At 34.3% G+C, this 19749-nt stretch overlaps 1 protein-coding gene across 1 annotated transcript; it reads left to right on the top strand.

Annotated features, from left to right (window-relative positions):
• The first annotated feature begins 302 nt into the window (after positions 1–302).
• Positions 303–18378, top strand: LOC132113945 (fumarylacetoacetase-like). Its single transcript, XM_059522011.1, has 14 exons — positions 303–461; positions 880–990; positions 1073–1194; positions 1625–1674; positions 3846–3936; positions 5466–5563; positions 7782–7834; positions 8283–8382; positions 11854–11984; positions 13880–13955; positions 14254–14300; positions 14977–15078; positions 17987–18104; positions 18179–18378. Exons 1-14 carry the CDS (start codon positions 381–383, stop codon positions 18253–18255), a joined length of 1257 nt encoding a protein of 418 aa, XP_059377994.1. The 5' UTR covers positions 303–380; the 3' UTR covers positions 18256–18378.
• Positions 18379–19749: the final 1371 nt, after the last annotated feature.

Genomic DNA, 19749 nt, shown 5'->3' with positions numbered 1-19749 from the left:
ACGTTATGTGTGGAAAATATGATTATTCAGTTTTGTCCAACAAAAAACTCCCTTTTTATTAGGTTGTCACAATAAAATACAAAGAATAAAAACACAAATACATTTATGGTTGCATAAAAACCTTCCTAGAACATTCGTAATTAGTTAAAGTAATGGGAACCATCCCCTAACGTTAAGATCTCGTTCTGTGGTTGGTGCTTTTCTGCTGAGTCACGTCGAATAGACGAAGTGTACTTGACGTAGGGAGGATGGAAGGGCGCGTCTCTGATTGGCTCGCTGCTTAGACACGGGAGGCGGTAACGTTCATATGTCTCCAGTCCAGTGAACATCTGGAAGAGGTTCCTCGCGCTGCTGTTTAAAGAATCGACTGTGACTTCAAAATGTCTTTCGTAAAAGTGGAGGAGAAAAGTGACTTTTCTTATCACAACTTGCCTTACGGAGTTTTCTCCACACCGGATATTGTGAGTAACTTTATTTACTCCTGGGAGGGAAAGCATGTTTGACTGAATTACGGAAGTCTTGTTGTGTAACTAATAAGATCGACAAAATGACTAAATGATGTTATTACTTCCACTGCAATTCTGTGTGCACACAAGGTTTCGAAGGTCAGCATGCACATTGAAAATCTGCATTCTGAATTTAAGGTCAATTCTTTATTTGACTTCCAAGCTTTATTGGCACGATTGTCAACGTTTATAATACTGACAAAGCATATAGTATTTAAAGTATTTAATACGTCAATATACATTTTTGGAACATGCTGGGAGAACACGATCTGTCATAAAAGCAAAGGAAATCCAAAGACATTCCGAAGTCCATGCAACATTTTAAAATCAGCAAGATACTTTTTAACTCGTATAAAATGTTTGGATATAACAGCCCAGGCACAGAATTGGTGTTGCCATTGGAGACCAGATTTTGGACCTCAGTGTTATCAAGCATCTTTTCAATGGACCAGCTCTTGTGCATCATCAGGATGTTTTTGAACAGGTGAGCTCCATATAGTTTTGTATTAAACATTATGGATTATTTTGCTTCCTTATGCTTTTTTTCCCCCACTTCTTCATCAAAGCCCACACTCAATGCTTTTATGGCTCTGGGTTATGATGCTTGGAGGGAAGCAAGAAAGTGCCTCCAGATGCTTCTGGCCGCAGATGAGACCACGCTACGTGATGATGTCAGTTTAAGAAACCGGTAAATGTCCCTCATAAAATATGGATATTTCATTTAGTTAGTGTACTTATTACTGCATATTACTAGGTATCCACTGTATGTGGATATGTAGAACACTTCATATGCAACATTTTAAATAGTGTTATGCAACTATGCATTTATTATTTTTATTTATCATTATGTATTTATTAATAATAAAATAATTCAATAGTAATATTTTTATTGGTTTTTATCTTATATTATTAGTTGATTGATTTATCGAATGTAAAAGCAAAAGCTGAAGGAATGTATTAATTATTATTATTTTATTCATTAATTCATATTAATTTATTTTAAACCAGGAAGCTGAAAAAAAGTTTTTTTATTTATTTATTACTTAAAACTAGGAAGCTGAAGAAAGGTTAATTATGGCATCTCGTGTGTGTGTGTGTGTGTGATTTGTGATCTCCAGGGCATTTGTTCAGCAGATTTCTGCAGTGATGCATCTCCCAGCTGAGATCGGTGAGTGTGAAAGTCAAACAGATGTTTTCATATCACAGGACCATATTTCATGTACAACTCATGTTTCAACTCTTTTCCTAAATATAGATTTAAAGTTAACAGTGCCTTTTGTTACAAATTTGAATTAAACTGTAAATACATCTAGAAATTATTTTACCTTATTATTATTTTATTATTTTAAGGGATTGATTGGATCATGAAAAGTGGTGTTATACAGCAGGATTAAGACTGGGGGGGAAGACAGATCACTGTCTGCCAAATGCAAAGTGGTGGCCGAGCAGGTTATTACATTTTGATAAAAGATTATAAAGACAAACATTTTTCATTGGTAAAACATGCACTGGTCAATAATACATACATCAACACTCTGAAGGTGTCTTTAAAGCAGTCAGTGCTTTCTGAATTTGACTAGTGTCTTTAAAATGGTCCTTTTGAGACAGAACGCATGATTCTGTTTCATGATGACCACTAGAGTGCACTATTCCCTAACTATCACTATCAGAGCCATTCAGAAACCCTCTCATGCCTTGAAAAAGATTACAGTCTTCTCTTAGTTCTGCATTATGAGTGTTGATGTTTTTCTGTTTTTTTATGCCCTTTTTCTCTAGTAGGACAGCACTGATTTAAAAAACAAGCAAGCAAACACACATTTTTATACTTTTATTAAAACCTCATCTTGTTAGCAGTGAATTACCTCACTAACTCATGCAGTTACTTTAGCATTTATTTGTATTTTATAACTATTTCAATGCTTATTTATGACAGTTATTATTTATTTGAATACTGAATTCTTGATTGGTCTTTCTTGCTCTTGAGCATGTAATTTTGCATGTAATTGTGTTATGAGGATACTTAATAAATAAGGACAGATAAAATACAAGTTAAAAACCTGGTGATTCTTGAAGGAATGTTTCGGCGCTGAACAATTTTTTCAAGATGGTGAAAATCTGGAGATTTCTTTGAAAGGTGTTTTTTTTATAGTGTCTTGGTGGAGTTACAGGGACAGTATATCCCAAAATTAAATGTATTGTTATACTACCAGACAAACGTTTGGAATAATTAATTGTGAATTAAATAAATATTGAGTAATGTATATACAGGTGTATCTCAATAAATTAGAATTTCATGGAAAAGTTCATTTATTTCAGTAATTCAACTCAAATTGTGAAACTTGTGTATTAAATAAATTTACTGTGTGTGTATATATATATATATATATATATATATATATATATATATATATATATTTGAACACAGTATGTTATGCTCATCAAAGCTGCATGTATTTGATAAAAACATTAAATATTATTACAGTTCAAAATAACTGTTTTCTATTTGAGGATATTGAAAAATGTAATTTATTTCTGTGATGCAAAGCTGAAATTTCAGCATCATTACTCCAGTATTTAGTGTCACATGATCCCTCAGAAATGCTGATTTGCGGCTGTATTATTATCATTGATGCTAAATTATTAAAAATGTTTCTGATTATTTTGTTTGCTATATTTAAATAGAAAGCTGTCATTAAAAAAAAAAGTAATATGTCACTGTTTTTACTGTATTTTTAATCAAATAAATGCAGCCTTTATGAGCGGAAGATACTTATTTCAAAAACATAAGAAAAATGGTAATTATACCAAACTTTTGAATAGTAGTGTATATATTTATTTTTATATAAAAAATTAGATTTTTTTTTATTTTGTCTGGTCATTCCAACACTATTACTTTCTTTTTCCATGACACATAAAAGCAATAATATTCCTCTCTTCCAGACCCCAAAAATCACTTGCGTCAGATTTAGCATAATTTCTACCAAATGTCATTAAATATCAGCTGTCACATGACCAATTAAAAAATGAAAATTTCGATTGAGATTTGAGAGCAACAGCAGAGGTGGCGCTTATCAGTGAATAACTCAATAAATGGAAAGTTTCAGTCATAAATGTATAATAGTTTTTCTCACACAAAGCAGGAGGATTAGTTATTGATGACAGAACTTTCATTTCTGGTTGAGATGTTTCCTTAATGTACTGCACCAGAAACTGAACTGAATAAACCTGAGCAGAAGTCTGACACATAGGGATAAGACAAACTGTGATTTTGTACATGTGTTTAGTCCTCATTAGCCTCCCTGTTTTTTTCCATCTTTTATTCTTCCTTCTCTGCAACAGGCGACTACACAGACTTTTACTCATCGAGAGATCATGCCACCAACGTTGGAATAATGTTCCGTGGAAAAGAAAATGCCTTGATGCCCAACTGGTATGTGACAGCCTATTAATATTCCTCACCCTCTTAAATACTAACATCCAAAGCAAGCATGCATCCGAATCACTCCATCACCGGCTCCTGCTGACTTCACATTTCACTCATCTTTTGAGTTACTAACCATATATGAATGAGTTTTAAAGAGCCAGCAAAGTTCCTTTAAGTTATTCCCGTAAACACTCGCTTTATTCTTTCCCGGCGTACGCCTGTCAGGCTAAATAATGCACCTGCACATTTTCCAGCTCGCTGTGAAAAACGTCTTTTAGCAATAACTCTTCCCTCCGAAACAGAACTGTATTTCTTGTCATATTTTCACTTACAAAGCCCAGGAAGGGAGTCATTCGCCCGGAGACAGAACAAGGACTTTTTAGAAATGTAATTTCATCAGCTCGCCTATCTGAAGTTCCCCTCGGCTCAGTCAGTCTGTCAGCGGGCCTTTCCAAACGTGTGTCACTTCATCAGGAAAGAATGAGAATTAGTCTGGAGGAAAATCTATAGTTGGGTGTGATTTCTGGAGTAGGATTATTTGAAGTGAAATGTTAAAGAAGTAGGTCGCACAGAAGTGTAAGTTCTGTCAATATTTACTCACTCTCATGTTGCTTCAAACCTACATGCTGTTATTTTTTTAAGGGAGAATTTTTGGACATTCTTTTGGACAATTTTTGAAGAGTCTTTTTACTTTTTGCTCTTTCTAAAGTAAAATAGTTAGGTTGAGAAAGACAATGAAGATATTAAGCGTGTAATATAGTGAAATGTGTATTATTATATTATGATATTATGCGTGTCTAATATAGTGAAATTATTAAATTATTAAATTATAAAATATTATACATATATACACGTTAATTTGGAACGATCGTGCATAAAATCATCTTAAATTCAAGTATTATTCTAGCCAGAAGTACTTTAAAAAACAATGACAATGATTTACATTTACCTCCATTAAAAAGCATATCTGAAACATTATTTTGTAAAGAAATGGCATCAGTGAATAGGTAGAGAACCAATGTTTTGATTATTATTTTTTATGTGATAAATGCTTAATATTTTTATTCCTCTGTTATAAATAGTCAAATAATTTACAAATTTTAAAGAGTTTTATTTCGAAGCCTAAATGCACAATGCGATGACTGATGAATGTATGTACTGTATAGTCCAGTGCCTGTATATATTAGTGCTGAGCAATGAATGATTAATCACATTCAAATTAATAGTTTATATAATATATGTGTGTGTACTGTGTATATTTATTTTTAAAGACACGCACATACAGTATATGTTTATCACGATTAATTGTTGCCCAGCGTATGTGTATGTGTCTGTGTGTGTGAATAATGAGATTTTTACAGTAAATAGAAAGAAAGTCATGCAGGCTTGGGTTGGGACAACATGAGGAGGAGTAAATGATGACAGAAATGCCATTTATGGACCTCTTAAAGGATGCAAAGTCCTCCATATAAAGCACTTCTGGAAAGTTATCATGTGATGTGACAAAGGGAATGATATATTATCATGTCCTCTAGGCTTCGACTGCCAGTGGGGTATCATGGGAGAGCTTCATCTGTGGTGGTCTCTGGAACACCAATCAGAAGACCTCGAGGACAGATGAGACCAGATGCAGGTAAACAAAAGATGATGGATAAACCACAGACCCATCAACACAAGAAGTTCCTCTGCTGTAAATTTAGAATTTATAAAACAAAAAATAAACTGTATTGTTTCTGTTTTATTGTTCTTAAAGGAATAGTTCACCAAAAATGAAATTTTGCTAAAAATGTACTCACCGTCAAGCCATCCAAGATATACCGTATTTTTCGGACTATAAGTCGCACCTGAGTATAAGTCGCATTAGTCCAAAAATACTTCATGATGAGGGAAAAAACAAATATAAGTCGCACTGGACTATAAGTCGCATTTATTTAGAACCAAGAGAAAACATTACCATCTAAAGCCACGAGAGGGCGCTCTATGTCTTCAGTGTAGACTACAGGAGCACTGAGCAGCATAGAGCGCCCTCTCGTGGCTGGAGACGGTAATGTTTTCTATTGGTTAATTCCTCTTGGTTCATTTCTCTCGGTTCATGTCAAATTAATTTTGATAAATAAGTCGCACCTGACTATAAGTCGCAGGACCAGCCAAACTATGAAAAAAAGTGCGACTTATAGTCCGGAAAATACGGTAGATGAGTTTGTTTCACGCCATGCTCAAAAAAACTTTCTAAAACTTGTACAAAACCGTAAGTAGTGTATTTGGCTCAGAAAAACTCCATTCTGCATCCAAATCGTTTTTTTTTTAAACTTTGGCCATGTTTAGCATGAGAATCCAACTCTTTAACAGTGTAAATAACTCAACATGCATGAAATAGCATTAGGAGTTAAAATGTTTGTCTCTTACAAACAGTGTTTGGAATAACGGCGTTTAAAAGAACGGCGTTAGGTAACGACGTTATTTTTTCAGTTACGGGGTAATCTAACTAATTACTTTTCCCGTCGTTACAACGCCGTTAATGTTACTGAACGTTAAATGCGGCGCGTTACTATGCATTGATTTAATATGCAATCCGAACGCACCCCTGGCTCACACAGCGAGTGAGCAGGTGGGTTAATAACGAGATAAGCGATTATGATTGGCTAAGGCAGAGTCATGTGTTTCATTGTAGCCAATCAGAGCCAGTGTTTTTACACACACGCGCCAGCGGCGCCAAACACACACAGTCACACACACGCAACAGCTACACAGAGATTCGCAGCAGCAGGAGAAATGGCGAGTCAGGAGCAATCCGATAAGAAGTTGGCATTTTCAAGGTGGAGATATAAGCACTACTTCAAATTCATTGTAGTCAAAGGCAAGGACGTGCATGTAATGTGTGCATGTAATGTGTGACACGCATCTACAAAGCTAGTGGCCAAAAACACTTTTCTTACAAAGAGTGCAGGATAAAACTCTTGCTGTCTGTTGACGTGCAATAAATCTCGAAAATTATGTACGAACACCTGTCTGTTCTACTTATTTCAACTGACTTGTGAAAACTGCAAAAAAATATATATATATTTGACATATAGCAACTTTGTTTTTTTTTGTTTTTTTTTTACAGTAACGCAAATAGTTACTTTCCCTGGTAACGAGTTACTTTTATTATAGAGTAATTCAGTTACTAACTCAGTTACTTTTTGGAACAAGTAGTGAGTAACTATAACTAATTACTTTTTTAAAGTAACGTTCCCAACACTGCTTACAAACAAGCAGCTTTTCACTTCAGAAGACATTAACTGATGGACTGGAGTGGTGTGGATTACTTGTGGATTATTGTGATGTTTTTATCAGCTGTTTGGGAAAAAAAATGTCATAATTAAAAGAACTACATAATTTGAAGTATACTAATTATTTTGAAGTATAAATATGTTTATAATGTACAAATTTATAAATATTAGTGTTTGTATTGATAAATATATATTTAAATGCCTGTATTTTGAAGTTTATTTTAGCAGTTAAGTGCACATTGCAGTGTTCTCGGTGTGAATAGCGTGTTGTGCATTAACATATGGCACGGTCAGCACATTGTCCAAGAAAAACGATACGTGCATTTGCTTATTTTGCTTCCTTTGGACATCATAGCAGTGGCAGGCTGATTAATGGAATCATGTTTCATGAAAAACCTCCATGTGGCTTGGAATGATCAGGCTGTTATGATATTTTCCGATACGTTAAATGATTGCTTTCACTGGTCAGCAAACCCGCTCCGTTCATTATAACAGCCTCACTTGTAATGAACTCTGCTGCTAAATCCATCAAAACAGCAGTAAATCTGGGTTTGTTTCATAACTATATTTCTCTTTCAGCTCAGCCGCCCATCTTTGGACCTAGCAAGCAGCTGGATATAGAGTTAGAGATGGTGAGTTTATGTCTTATGTGATGCAGTTCATTCAGATTTAACACCTATTTGATAAATATTTAATAATTTTAATTAATGTGCAATCATAAAACAATAAAATAAAAAAAATGCATTTAGATGCATCAAGCCAGCTTTGTTTTTTTTTCCCTATAACCTTTCCCTCCATGAATAAAGTATTCGGTGGCTTTGAAATAACCAGAATTTATTAATGTAATTTATTTTTCACTTTCAGAAAAACCACTTAGGCTTAATGTAATGAACTTATGAGTGGTGCGAGCCTCTCTGTTATTTACTCATGCATTTATGTGCTACTTGGATAACAATGTTGTTAGGCAAGGTGCCACAGAGATGAAATAATACTTGAACTAACATTCTGTTTGCTTCTGCAGATACTTGTCTCAAAATATAGTGCAGTATTCTAATATTGAATATGGCATTTGTCTTTCAGGCGTTCTTCGTGGGAAAAGGGAACAAACTTGGAGAGCCCATCCCAGTGGAGAAGGCTCACGAACACATCTTTGGCATGGTGCTTATGAACGACTGGAGTGGTGAGAGCTAACTTTTGCAATGCATGTTCTTCAAAATCAGCTCATAAGATGTTATATAAGCTATATATTGCAAAATAAGTGTGAAAAAGAGTTCCATCCAGTAGAGTTATCATGTATCTATACTGGTATGAAGGACTTCTGTAAAGAAGATGATGTCATTAAACCATATTAAGTACTTTACACTTTACAAGAACACCGCATTTAACACAACCCATCTTAAAAAATAAATAAAAATAAAATCATCTGCTTTTCATTTGTCTTGTCGTCTATGAACTAAAACAGTGAAACATTAATATAAATCTCAGTTTACAAATCATGCCACAACTCGGCTTCACTTGAGAGAATTTAAATCATATTTTGCAAGGTTTCTTCAACTGTTCAGAGAAGCCTTCCTCTGTCTGAGTCTGACGTGGCGTGATTTATCAGTGTTTCCTGGTCAGGCAAGCGTGCCATTTCTGAGCAACAACCGCTGTTAATTCTTTTCATTATCCAACTATCTCTTCTTAAACCAGCAATGTCTCCTTCTTGAGCACACTAAACAAATTGCATTTTTATGAGCCGTTGAGCAGACTTGGGAAATGAGAAACACTTTTTGGGGCAAGGAGGCAGAGGCTGATGCTTAGTGAAGTGTGCATGCCAAGCTACATCCGTTTACACAGCATCTGCTTAGCTGTTCAGTTTCCTTGGACAGAATGCTGTGTTTTTGAGTAAAATATAAGTATTTTGAATTTTAATGGTTTGTGCCAATCAAAAAATGTAGTCTGTGAAGTGAAATATTGGCTGACATTAGTAAGAAAACATAAAAAGTTCAAGAAATGTTTGGAAACCAGTATTGTTTCATCAGAATTGTTGCAAATTAATTCATTTACTTGTGTACTTTTTTTTTATTTACATAAATGCATGGGAATTATTTTAAACACGCAGTACTGTTTTGCTCTGCTTTGCTGCATAATTTTAAAAATGCAAAGAAAAGTTACAATAATATATTAAAAACTTAATTCAATGCTAAAATGCATTAATGAGTTCTAATTCAAAATGTTATTTGTCATTTAAAATCACTATTTGAAATGTAAAAATTATAAATTTTGCAATTTCCGTTATTTTGCATTTGCATTACTGTCCTGCTTTGTTGCAAAACTTAGTGAACTACATTGCATTGTATGTGTGACATATAAATTGATAGAATATTTTTAATATATTAAAACATTTTCATCACTTGTTCAATAATAAAAAGCATCACTAAACAATTTAAATGTGTATTATTTTACCCAATATTTTTGTGTATTTATTTGTAACCTAGAGCACAAAACCAGTCTTAAGTCGCTAGGGTATATTTGTAGCAATAGCCAAAAAAACATTGTATGGGTCAAAATGATCGATTACTAATATGCATTGTTAAGAATTCATTTTGACAACTTTAAAGATGATTTCTTCAATATTTAGATTTTTTCTGCACCCTCAGATTCCAGATTTTCAAATAGTTGTATCTTGGCTAAATATTGTCCGATCCTAATAAACCATACATCAATGGAAAGCTGATTTATTACAGATAGATCTCTGTATAATTACACTTAAGACTGGTTTTGTGGTCCAGGCTTACATTTGCTTTTGCATTTCTATGTATTTTATATTGCCATTATTTTGGATTTGCATTTGTGTTTTTATTTCAATGACACACTGTCTCATAAAACACTTATGGCATGTGTTAATGCCACTTCCTTCCAGATTTTACTTTACATTCAGTGTTTTCGCTCTTGCTTTTCTTTAGAAGACTTCTCTTTCTCTTCCAAACTTCCTTCCTCACCAGAAGCGAGTCCTAGTTCTCATTTGATACACGTTCCTCAGAAATGCTTCATGTCTTCTAGCGAGAGTCTGTCAGAATTATGCAGAGGGTAGATATCTGTATGTAATACGAGTACATCTCCAGAATGTCTTGTGCTGTTTGAAGCAGATACTAGTACACTGTAAAATCCAATAGGTTACCTTACTTAGATTTAATTAGTTATCTTTACTTAGTCGTTATACTTACTAGGTTTTATTAAGTTTTAGCTACTTTCAAGGCAAATAAAATAATTTACTTACTGTTTTGAGTGACACTTACTTAAAATATTCAAGTAGCCACAAAGGAACCAACGACATTAATAAACCAGTGAGAGGCAGCAGTGCACTAATATGTTGCTATTTGCCGTATTTTTTTTTTAGCTCACCATTATAGTGATTAGCGTTCCCTTTGTTTGGGCACTTGAAACTTCATTTATGTTACTATAATTTTCTCTCTATTAATGGAGAAATGCATCATGAAATCAGAGTTATTTGATATCAAAGAAAAGTAATAAAAAGGTTGCTTTTATAAAATGACCTATTTTTTTAATTAAAGCATTTTTATGTATGTGTTTAATAATGACCTTGTTGAGATTTTATTTTTCATAAATACCTTGATATGCTTTTTATATAATCCTTAAATAGTGAGTGGTAATATGCTGAAGTCACACACAGACTTAAACATTCATCACGTGAATCACAACAATGGTAACAATTAAATTTAATTTGTTTTCATTAATTGTAACAATAGCCATTTTATTTGCTCTTTTTGTTGTGCTACTGCTGACACAAGACAGCAAATAAAATCGGCAAATAAAAACAACAACTTTAAAAAAAACTGCATAATTTATTCTGCGCAATGCATTCTGGGAGTCAGTGAGTAGCTATACTAAGTCATGAGTAAACCTAAATGAAAGGATCAAGTACCCCCTATAGTTCTTTTTTAGTTACTAGAACTCTTGTGTAAGTTAACTATACTAACTAAGCATTTGTCAGTACAACATACTATTCCTATTTCACTTTACTTAGTTTTTTCAAGGCAATCAGTTTGCATGCTTTTTTTAAGTAAGCCCAACTTATTAGATTTTACAGTGTAGTCTGTCTGCGTCCATGCAGAGAGATGACGTCTTGATGATGTGCATTGGCATCTCTTTGGCATCTTTTCTGCTTAATGCTGCGAGAAATACTCCTATGCATCAGTCTGGAAGGGATTTCTAGATATATGAATGGATTTAAAACACAATGAATAAATAAAGACACGTGACGGCTAAAGAATATTCATTGTTGTGAGGATGCAGACTTTATGAAAGCTTGCGCTTTCAAATTCAATTATGTCTCCTTAATTTGACCGGATTTATTTGTCTGGACAAAAGCTTTATAGGTCTTATTTTGCCAGCACATTTTGGTTTGGAAAATGTAATTATATTGCAGTGTAATGTATTATGGTGAAGTGTGGGAATTTACACTGCAGCAAATTATTCCGTAGATAAATCAAATCTCGCACTGTTGCAAAACCAAGTGAACTACCTAGTAAGCATTGTAAGAGGTCATATGCACATGTCCACTGCACAGGCTGTTCCAGATTCAGGCAAACAGCAGAGGAGATAAAGCATGACTTATACATTGTCTTTTTTCTCTTTTATGTTGCAGCTCGGGATATCCAGGCTTGGGAGTATGTTCCATTAGGGCCGTTCCTGGGCAAGAATTTTGGGACCACTATCTCGCCCTGGGTCGTTCCCATGGAAGCACTGATGCCCTTTGTAGAACCCAATCCGCTCCAGGTAAATTGGGTCGATTTTAAATGTAAGAGTGTGAATAGTTTGGGAATTGGATGACACTATAAATTCACACACTGCATTCCTAAAAATGTGTTAAAAAAACAACTTTTCATAAAAAATTTCCATCTTTTTTTTTGTGTGTGTGTGTATCAGTATCCTCCTACATTGGATGTTTTCTAGTTTCCTGTTTATTTTAAGATCATAATCTAGCACTTCATTACTGTATGTGATGCCTTTCATTCTCTATATGCTGTTTGAGAAGACTTAGTTTCTCAGGTTTTGGCCTTTTTAACATTATATATTTGGTTGCACTTTCACTTGTTTTTAGATCATACTGTAGCATTTCATAGGGACAGATTATGGTAAATTATAGAGAAATGTATTGTTTTGAGAGCACCTTTTCTTTAAACGCACAAGACAAATATTTTTTCCATATACAATTTTAAAGGCCATGACAGCTCTTTGGGACTCTGCAATATTGGTGCATTTCTAATTTGACATACACTACAGTTTGGTTTTTTTTTTTTTTTAAGATGCATTCAAGTGATAAAAAATAAGAATAAAGACTTTTGTTACAAAAAATTATATTTCATATGAATGTTGTTCTTTTGAACATTCTGTTGAGGGAATCCTTTAAAAAGCACAAAAATATGAAGCAGCACAACTGCATTCAATATTGATAATAATCAGAAATGTTTCTTAAGCAGCAAATCAGCATATTAGAATGATTTCTGAAGGATCATGTGACACTGAAGACTGGAGTAATGATGCTGAAAATTCAGTGCTGCGTCACAGGAATAAATTACATTTTAAAACATGTTCAAATAGAAAACAGTAAGTGAAATTTTAATAATATATAAAAAAAATAAAATCCAGTTTTACTGTGGTGTTGATCAAATAAATGCAGCCTAAACATTTCATAAACCTTAGAAAAAAATCTTACCAACACCAAAACTTTGAATGCAAGTGTATAGTATCAGTATAGTATTTTTTTTTAACCTGCTGTCTGTTACATACTGTATATAGGCAGCATCCAGAAATAAAACATTGTAAGTGAATGATTTGGATCTCTCTACACAGGCAGCAGCTCCATGTATCACACAAATAGCCTTTCTTCATGCTAAATGGATGGGTGCCTTTAGAAGGCAACATAATCATGCCTACCTTTGGTAGAAGCTCTTTGGTGCCTTTAAAACGCTGCCTCCTTAGGCTTTGGACAAAGTATCCGATTAGCACCTCAGGAGCAGCCATTGCAGACACATTAACTTTAAAAATGATGGTCAGAGTGCAAATTTTTTCAACTTTACAGCTCTGTGGAATGAACTCTTCATCATCAAAGACGGCAGAGTGCAGACTTTGCATATAAGTGGGAAATGAGACGTGCTAAAGGCCGTTCTTTGAGTTACTGCTTCACTCTTACTCGAGCGAAAGAGACAAAACACATCTTTATTATTTTACACATTCATTTGTTGGATCAGTGATTGTCATTTTTCTTTTTTTCTTTTGATGATTAGAGCTTACAGTTCATGAAAGTCAAAAATTAATTATCTCAAAATATTAGAATATTTCCTAAGGTCAACCCCTCCACCATATAAGTATTACATAACAAAATATATTGAGAGCCATCAAAATAAATATCGTGCATAGGTAAAACAGGTGATATTTTTATTTATTTTGATTTACACTTTAATGGCTTTTTGACCTGCATGGATAACTATGTAGCTCCAGCATCTCTTACCTGAAGCTATGTGAACCTGACAAACCCTGACCTCTTGATGCAAATTTTGAGTTCAGATGTGCCTTTCTGCACCCGAGAAGACTTGATTTTCAGGGTTTGGCTGAGATGTGCACTTAATGTCTGGTGAGGTTTTCCTAATGTTATTTTGTTGTCATTTCAGGACCCTGCGCCTCTTCCATACTTGCGTCACGATGAGCCTTACACGTTCAACATCAACCTGTTTGTCGCTGTGAAAGGTGTGTGTCACTGTCTGTAACATCTGTCTGTCATTATGCATACACTGCATGTTACATTTACATTTATTCATTTAGCTGACGCTTTTTATCCAAAGCGACTTACAATTGCTATATATGTCAGAGGTCGCACGCCTCTGGAGCAACTAGGGGTTAAGTGTCTTGCTCAGGGACACCTTGGTGTCTCACAGTGGATTCGAACCGGGTCTCTCACACCAAGTGCATTTGTCTTATCCACTGCGCCATCATCACCCCATCGAGCGTTAAAGCGCTCAGTCTCGTTTGTTTCTCATCTGTCCAGGTGAGGGGATGCAAGAGGCAGCCACCATTTGCAAGTCCAATTTTAAGGTATGGGATAGATTTGCATTTGTTTTGCATTTGCACACTGCTGTTTCAGAAATAACTCGTCGTGACAATGTACTGTACCCATTTGATTATACATGATTTTCCCTGGAAAAACTCCAGAATGAACCAGATATGGATCAGAAAAGATAAGACATCTATGATTGCACAGAGGAAGGCAATGATAAACATACTCTGCACAATTATGCAGAATTGCTGGCCAAAATATTGTATGTGTTTGGTCACACTGTGACAAGAAACAACAAAATACTGAGAAATTTGGCCAAATAAAAATGTAAAAATATTTTCTGATTACCCTTTGACCCCAATAGAGATTATTTTATCCTCAATTGGAATTATTTTGTGCTGTTTTCTGTGCATAAATACACACTCTTGCTGTTTATATGTGGTCTGTTTGCCCCGTGCAAGTTTAGATTTGCAACTTAATGCAATTACCTAATTTGCATAATTCCATTAGTGAATCGGGCACTAAACAACACAGACTGTGCAGAGCAAATAAACAAAGCTATTCATTCTCAATGCCTCTGCGTTGGGCTTGTGTTATCGGTTCTGGGAGAAACTCATTCCATTTCCAGCCTTTCTGGATCGTCACATGCAGAGAAAGCCATTCTTGTTTAGTAACGGACAGCAGGCATGTGTAACGTGTTGTGTGTCTTCTCAGTACATGTACTGGTCCATGAAACAGCAGCTGGCACACCACACAGTCAACGGCTGCAACGTCAGACGGGGAGACCTGCTGGCATCAGGCACCATCAGCGGACCGGTGTGTGAGAGAGAAATAGTCCGAGAAATAGTTCACTCAAAAAAGAGAACTCTTCCATCTTGTGATTTAGAACAAGGCCTAACGAGTCAGTCAAGTTCTGAAACCTTAAAAAAAGAATCATTAGAATTTTTATTAATGCAAGTTCATGGAATCCACATTTGTATTTTATTTGATTGTAATTCAATGTTAGTGTTAGTAAGTAATATGATTAATATAACATATATAAGAAATATTAATATACAACCCGAATTCCGGAAAAGTTGGGACGTTTTTTTAATTTTAATAAAATGAAAACTAAAAGACTTTCAAATCACATGAGCCAATATTTTATTCACAATAGAACATAGATAACGTAGCAAATGTTTAAACTGAGAAAGTTTACAATTTTATCCACAAAATGAGCTCATATCAATTTTGATTTCTGCTACAGGTCTCAAAATAGTTGGGACGGGGCATGTTTACCATGGTGTAGCATCTCCTTTTCTTTTCAAAACAGTTTGAAGACGTCTGGGCATTGAGGCTATGAGTTGCTGGAGTTTTGCTGTTGGAATTTGGTCCCATTCTTGCCTTATATAGATTTCCAGCTGCTGAAGAGTTTGTGGTCGTCTTTGGCGTATTTTTCGTTTAATGATGCGCCAAATGTTCTCTATAGGTGAAAGATCTGGACTGCAGGCAGGCCAGGTTAGCACCCGGACTCTTCTACGACGAAGCCATGCTGTTGTTATAGCTGCAGTATGTGGTTTTGCATTGTCCTGCTGAAATAAACAAGGCCTTCCCTGAAATAGATGTTGTTTGGAGGGAAGCATATGTTGCTCTAAAAGCTTTATATACCTTTCAGCATTCACAGAGCCTTCCAAAACATGCAAGCTGCCCATACCGTATGCACTTATGCACCCCCATACCATCAGAGATGCTGGCTTTTGAACTGAACGCTGATAACATGCTGGAAGGTCTCCCTCCTCTTTAGCCCGGAGGACACGGCGTCCGTGATTTCCAACAAGAATGTCAAATTTGGACTCGTCTGACCATAAAACACTATTCCACTTTGAAATAGTCCATTTTAAATGAGCCTTGGCCCACAGGACACGACGGCGCTTCTGGACCATGTTCACATATGGCTTCCTTTTTGCATGATAGAGCTTTAGTTGGCATCTGCTGATGGCACGGCGGATTGTGTTTACCGACAGTGGTTTCTGAAAGTATTCCTGGGCCCATTTAGTAATGTCATTGACACAATCATGCCGATGAGTGATGCAGTGTCGTCTGAGAGCCCGAAGACCACGGGCATCCAATAAAGGTCTCCGGCCTTGTCCCTTACGCACAGAGATTTCTCCAGTTTCTCTGAATCTTTTGATGATGTTATGCACTGTAGATGATGAGATTTGCAAAGCCTTTGCAATTTGACGTTGAGGAACATTGTTTTTAAAGTTTTCCACAATTTTTTTACGCAGTCTTTCACAGATTGGAGAGCCTCTGCCCATCTTTACTTCTGAGAGACTCTGCTTCTCTAAGACAAAGCTTTTCTAGCTAATCATGTTACAGACCTGATATCAATTAACTTAATTAATCACTAGATGTTCTCCCAGCTGAATCTTTTCAAAACTGCTTGCTTTTTTAGCCATTTGTTGCCCCCGTGCCAACTTTTTTGAGACCTGTAGCAGGCATTAAATTTTAAATGAGCTAATTAAGTGGATAAAAGTGTAAAATTTCTCAGTTTAAACATTTGCTACGTTATCTATGTTCTATTGTGAATAAAATATTGGCTCATGTGATTTGAAATTCCTTTAGTTTTCATTTTATTAAAATTTAAAAAACGTCCCAACTTTTCCGGAATTCGGGTTGTAATACATGTAATTGTAATTATTAATAATAGTTTATATATATAATTTTATTTTTATTTTAGGTTAATACATTGGAAGCCATTTTTACATTTAAAAATTTCAATCTGTTAAATGCAGTAAATGATATAATGAATAACTTTTAATTATTACATTAAACTATAATTATTCAAAATAATTTTCAAAAAAATGATTTCGTAAAAGTACACTGGAAGTCATGTGTTTTTTTGTTTAATTTCAATCTATATATTCTGTAAATAATATAATAATTACTATTAAACTATAAAATATAACTATAATTATTAAATATAAAAAGATTTAAGTAAATGCACTGGAAGGCATTTATATTTTTATATTATTATTATTAGTAGTAGTAGTAATAAAGATAAAAAAGTAAGTAAATGAACTGGAAGACACATTTACATTTTGATATTTGAACTGTTAAATCTAGTAAATAATATAATAATTAACTTAAATGATTAATTTCGTCTACAATCAGTAAGATTAATAATAATCATAAAATATTGCAAATAATTAAGAAATGTTTGTCAAAAAAACAACAATGAATTACGAAAATAAAATTTATATTCTTTAAATGATATAACATTTAACTTTATTAAATTGTAATTATTAATTATACAAATATAAATAGTTATACACGGGAGGACACATTTATATTTTACCATTATTTCAATCTGATAAATTCAGTAAATAACATAATTAACTTTAATTATTACATTTAACTTTAATTAATAATGTTTTTAAAAGGCAATTCAAGAAAATACAATGGAAGCTACAATAGAATAATTCACTTTAATTATTAATTGTAAAAAAAAGTTAAAGTAATTATTTTTAATAAATGCACTGGAAGACATATTTACATTTTTATATAATTTCAATCAGTTAAATTGAGTAAATAATATTATAATTGACATTATTAATTTTTTACTAATAGTAATTACTAATAAAAAATATATGAAGAAATATATTAAGAAAAAGCAATTTTCTCAAACATTTGTCTGTACAGAGCTGTATGAAAGGGTTCTGACTCTGTATCTGTGTGCATGAAGGATCCCGAGAGTTTTGGCTCCATGCTGGAGCTCTCATGGAGGGGATCCAAGACTATTGACCTCGGCGAGGGAGAGACAAGGACCTTCCTGAAGGACGGGGACCAGGTCACTCTCTCAGGTGGGCCTCTAGACTCTGTGTGTGCTGATGGAAATGTGATCTCTGTGATAAGGGTTATGTCTCTCTCTGTGCAGGTCATTGTGAGGGCAGGGGTTACAGAGTGGGCTTCGGTCTGTGTGAGGGGAAGATCCTTCCTGCCCTGCAACAGTGACACAGCTCTCTGTCTGTAAGCCAGACACAACAGCCATGAACAAATGCAGTATTATTCATGATCTAATACTCAGGTCTTTTCAAAATAACGTAAAACACTTTTTACGTTCATAATCTGGAGCATTTCTGAGTTAAACAGGATATAATGTGGAATAATGTGGGGTGGAACTTGATTTTATCCATCTGGATTGTGCAGATTGGTCATTAAATATCATTAAATATGAAGGAAAACATAAAAGAACGTGTTTCTTTAGATAACCTTTGTGATCTTAGGAAAATATGTAGGTAAGATAGTAATGCATCATTATGGGCCTCCACATGCTTGAAAATGGTCATTCATTTCTGCAATTGAACTAGTTTTTGCAGAAATGACACACTTGAATTGCTTTGTCACTCTGTGTTACTGAAAAAAAAAATCAATAAAGTTACTCATTGTTTTTAAACTGTTTTAAGTCATGTTTTTTTATTTACTTTTGATTTAAACACATTTTATATTATAATTTTTATGTCCATAAAATGTTTGCCCATTGCATGTTGTTTAGCTAATAATTCAATATGATAAAACTGCATACTACCACAAAGATTGGGGAAAAAAGTACATTTATAAATACTAATAATTTTTGCTTTTCAGTATTGAATGAATATAATTATGAGAATTTTTCTCACTTCATCTTGGATGGATTTATTTTCATGCACATTTATATATTAATAATGCAATTATTATTTTTTAATTAACATTTTACCACCATGTGTTTTTTTCCCCCCAACACATTACTACTACCTTTGTTATTCCGCATGTTTATGCAATATTTTATTTTATTTTATTTTGCTAACGTAGTGTTTTAATATCTTTTTGCTTGTTTTATTTGTTTATTTATTTATTTAGCTATTTTTACTTGACTTTATTTACTTCACTGCACTGCATTTTGGGAATGAGAAGGATGAAGAAAGCATCGCAAAGGTGATAAAACTGAACCAAAAAGAAACTTGAAACTTTGTATGTAAGCAAAATGACGTTTTATAACATAAAAAATTGCTATATCTCCTGCGCTGCTAACAGATGGTGCGTTTGGAGCCGTGTGGTGGAGATCACGAGTCATCCGAGGTCAGATGGTCCATCCACGACTCCTTCAGCGTAAGTGTGATCATGTGAGTGCTCGTGTTGTCTGCAGACAGAGATGGAAGGATCTCACTTTCACTCTTACTGTGTGTTTCTCCCCCTCTGTGATCAGACTTTTATTCATGAATCTTGGCGGCCTCACAGATGGACCTCTAATGTTACTGAAGGAGGAAAGCAGGTGATAAATCTCTGAATACAGTGTGTGCTACCAATAAAAGTGTGGTGCTGTCAGCTCCATTTAACATAATTAACCCCTGGCAGACTGACTAATTAACCCTTCTACTGAATGAAACAGATTAACTAGTACCAAACTAATACAAAGATCTGCTGATTTGAATCAGCTTTTATTGTTATATTTATTTGTTTCATTTCATA

This window comes from Carassius carassius, chromosome 3 (genome assembly GCF_963082965.1).
Source record: "Carassius carassius chromosome 3, fCarCar2.1, whole genome shotgun sequence".
Taxonomy (NCBI): domain Eukaryota; kingdom Metazoa; phylum Chordata; class Actinopteri; order Cypriniformes; family Cyprinidae; genus Carassius; species Carassius carassius.
This window is presented reverse-complemented; position numbering and strand designations above follow the sequence as displayed.

What these genes read in the sequence shown, in the direction of transcription:
- LOC132113945 (XM_059522011.1), top strand. Translation starts at nt 381, where the DNA reads ATGTCTTTCGTAAAAGTGGAGGAGAAAAGTGACTTTTCTTATCACAAC. An exon ending in GCTTATGAACGACTGGAGTG is followed by an intron (nt 8,383 to 11,853) that starts GTGAGAGCTAAC and finishes TTTATGTTGCAG; the next exon opens with CTCGGGATATCCAGGCTTGG. An exon ending in GGACCAGGTCACTCTCTCAG is followed by an intron (nt 18,105 to 18,178) that starts GTGGGCCTCTAG and finishes CTCTCTGTGCAG; the next exon opens with GTCATTGTGAGGGCAGGGGT.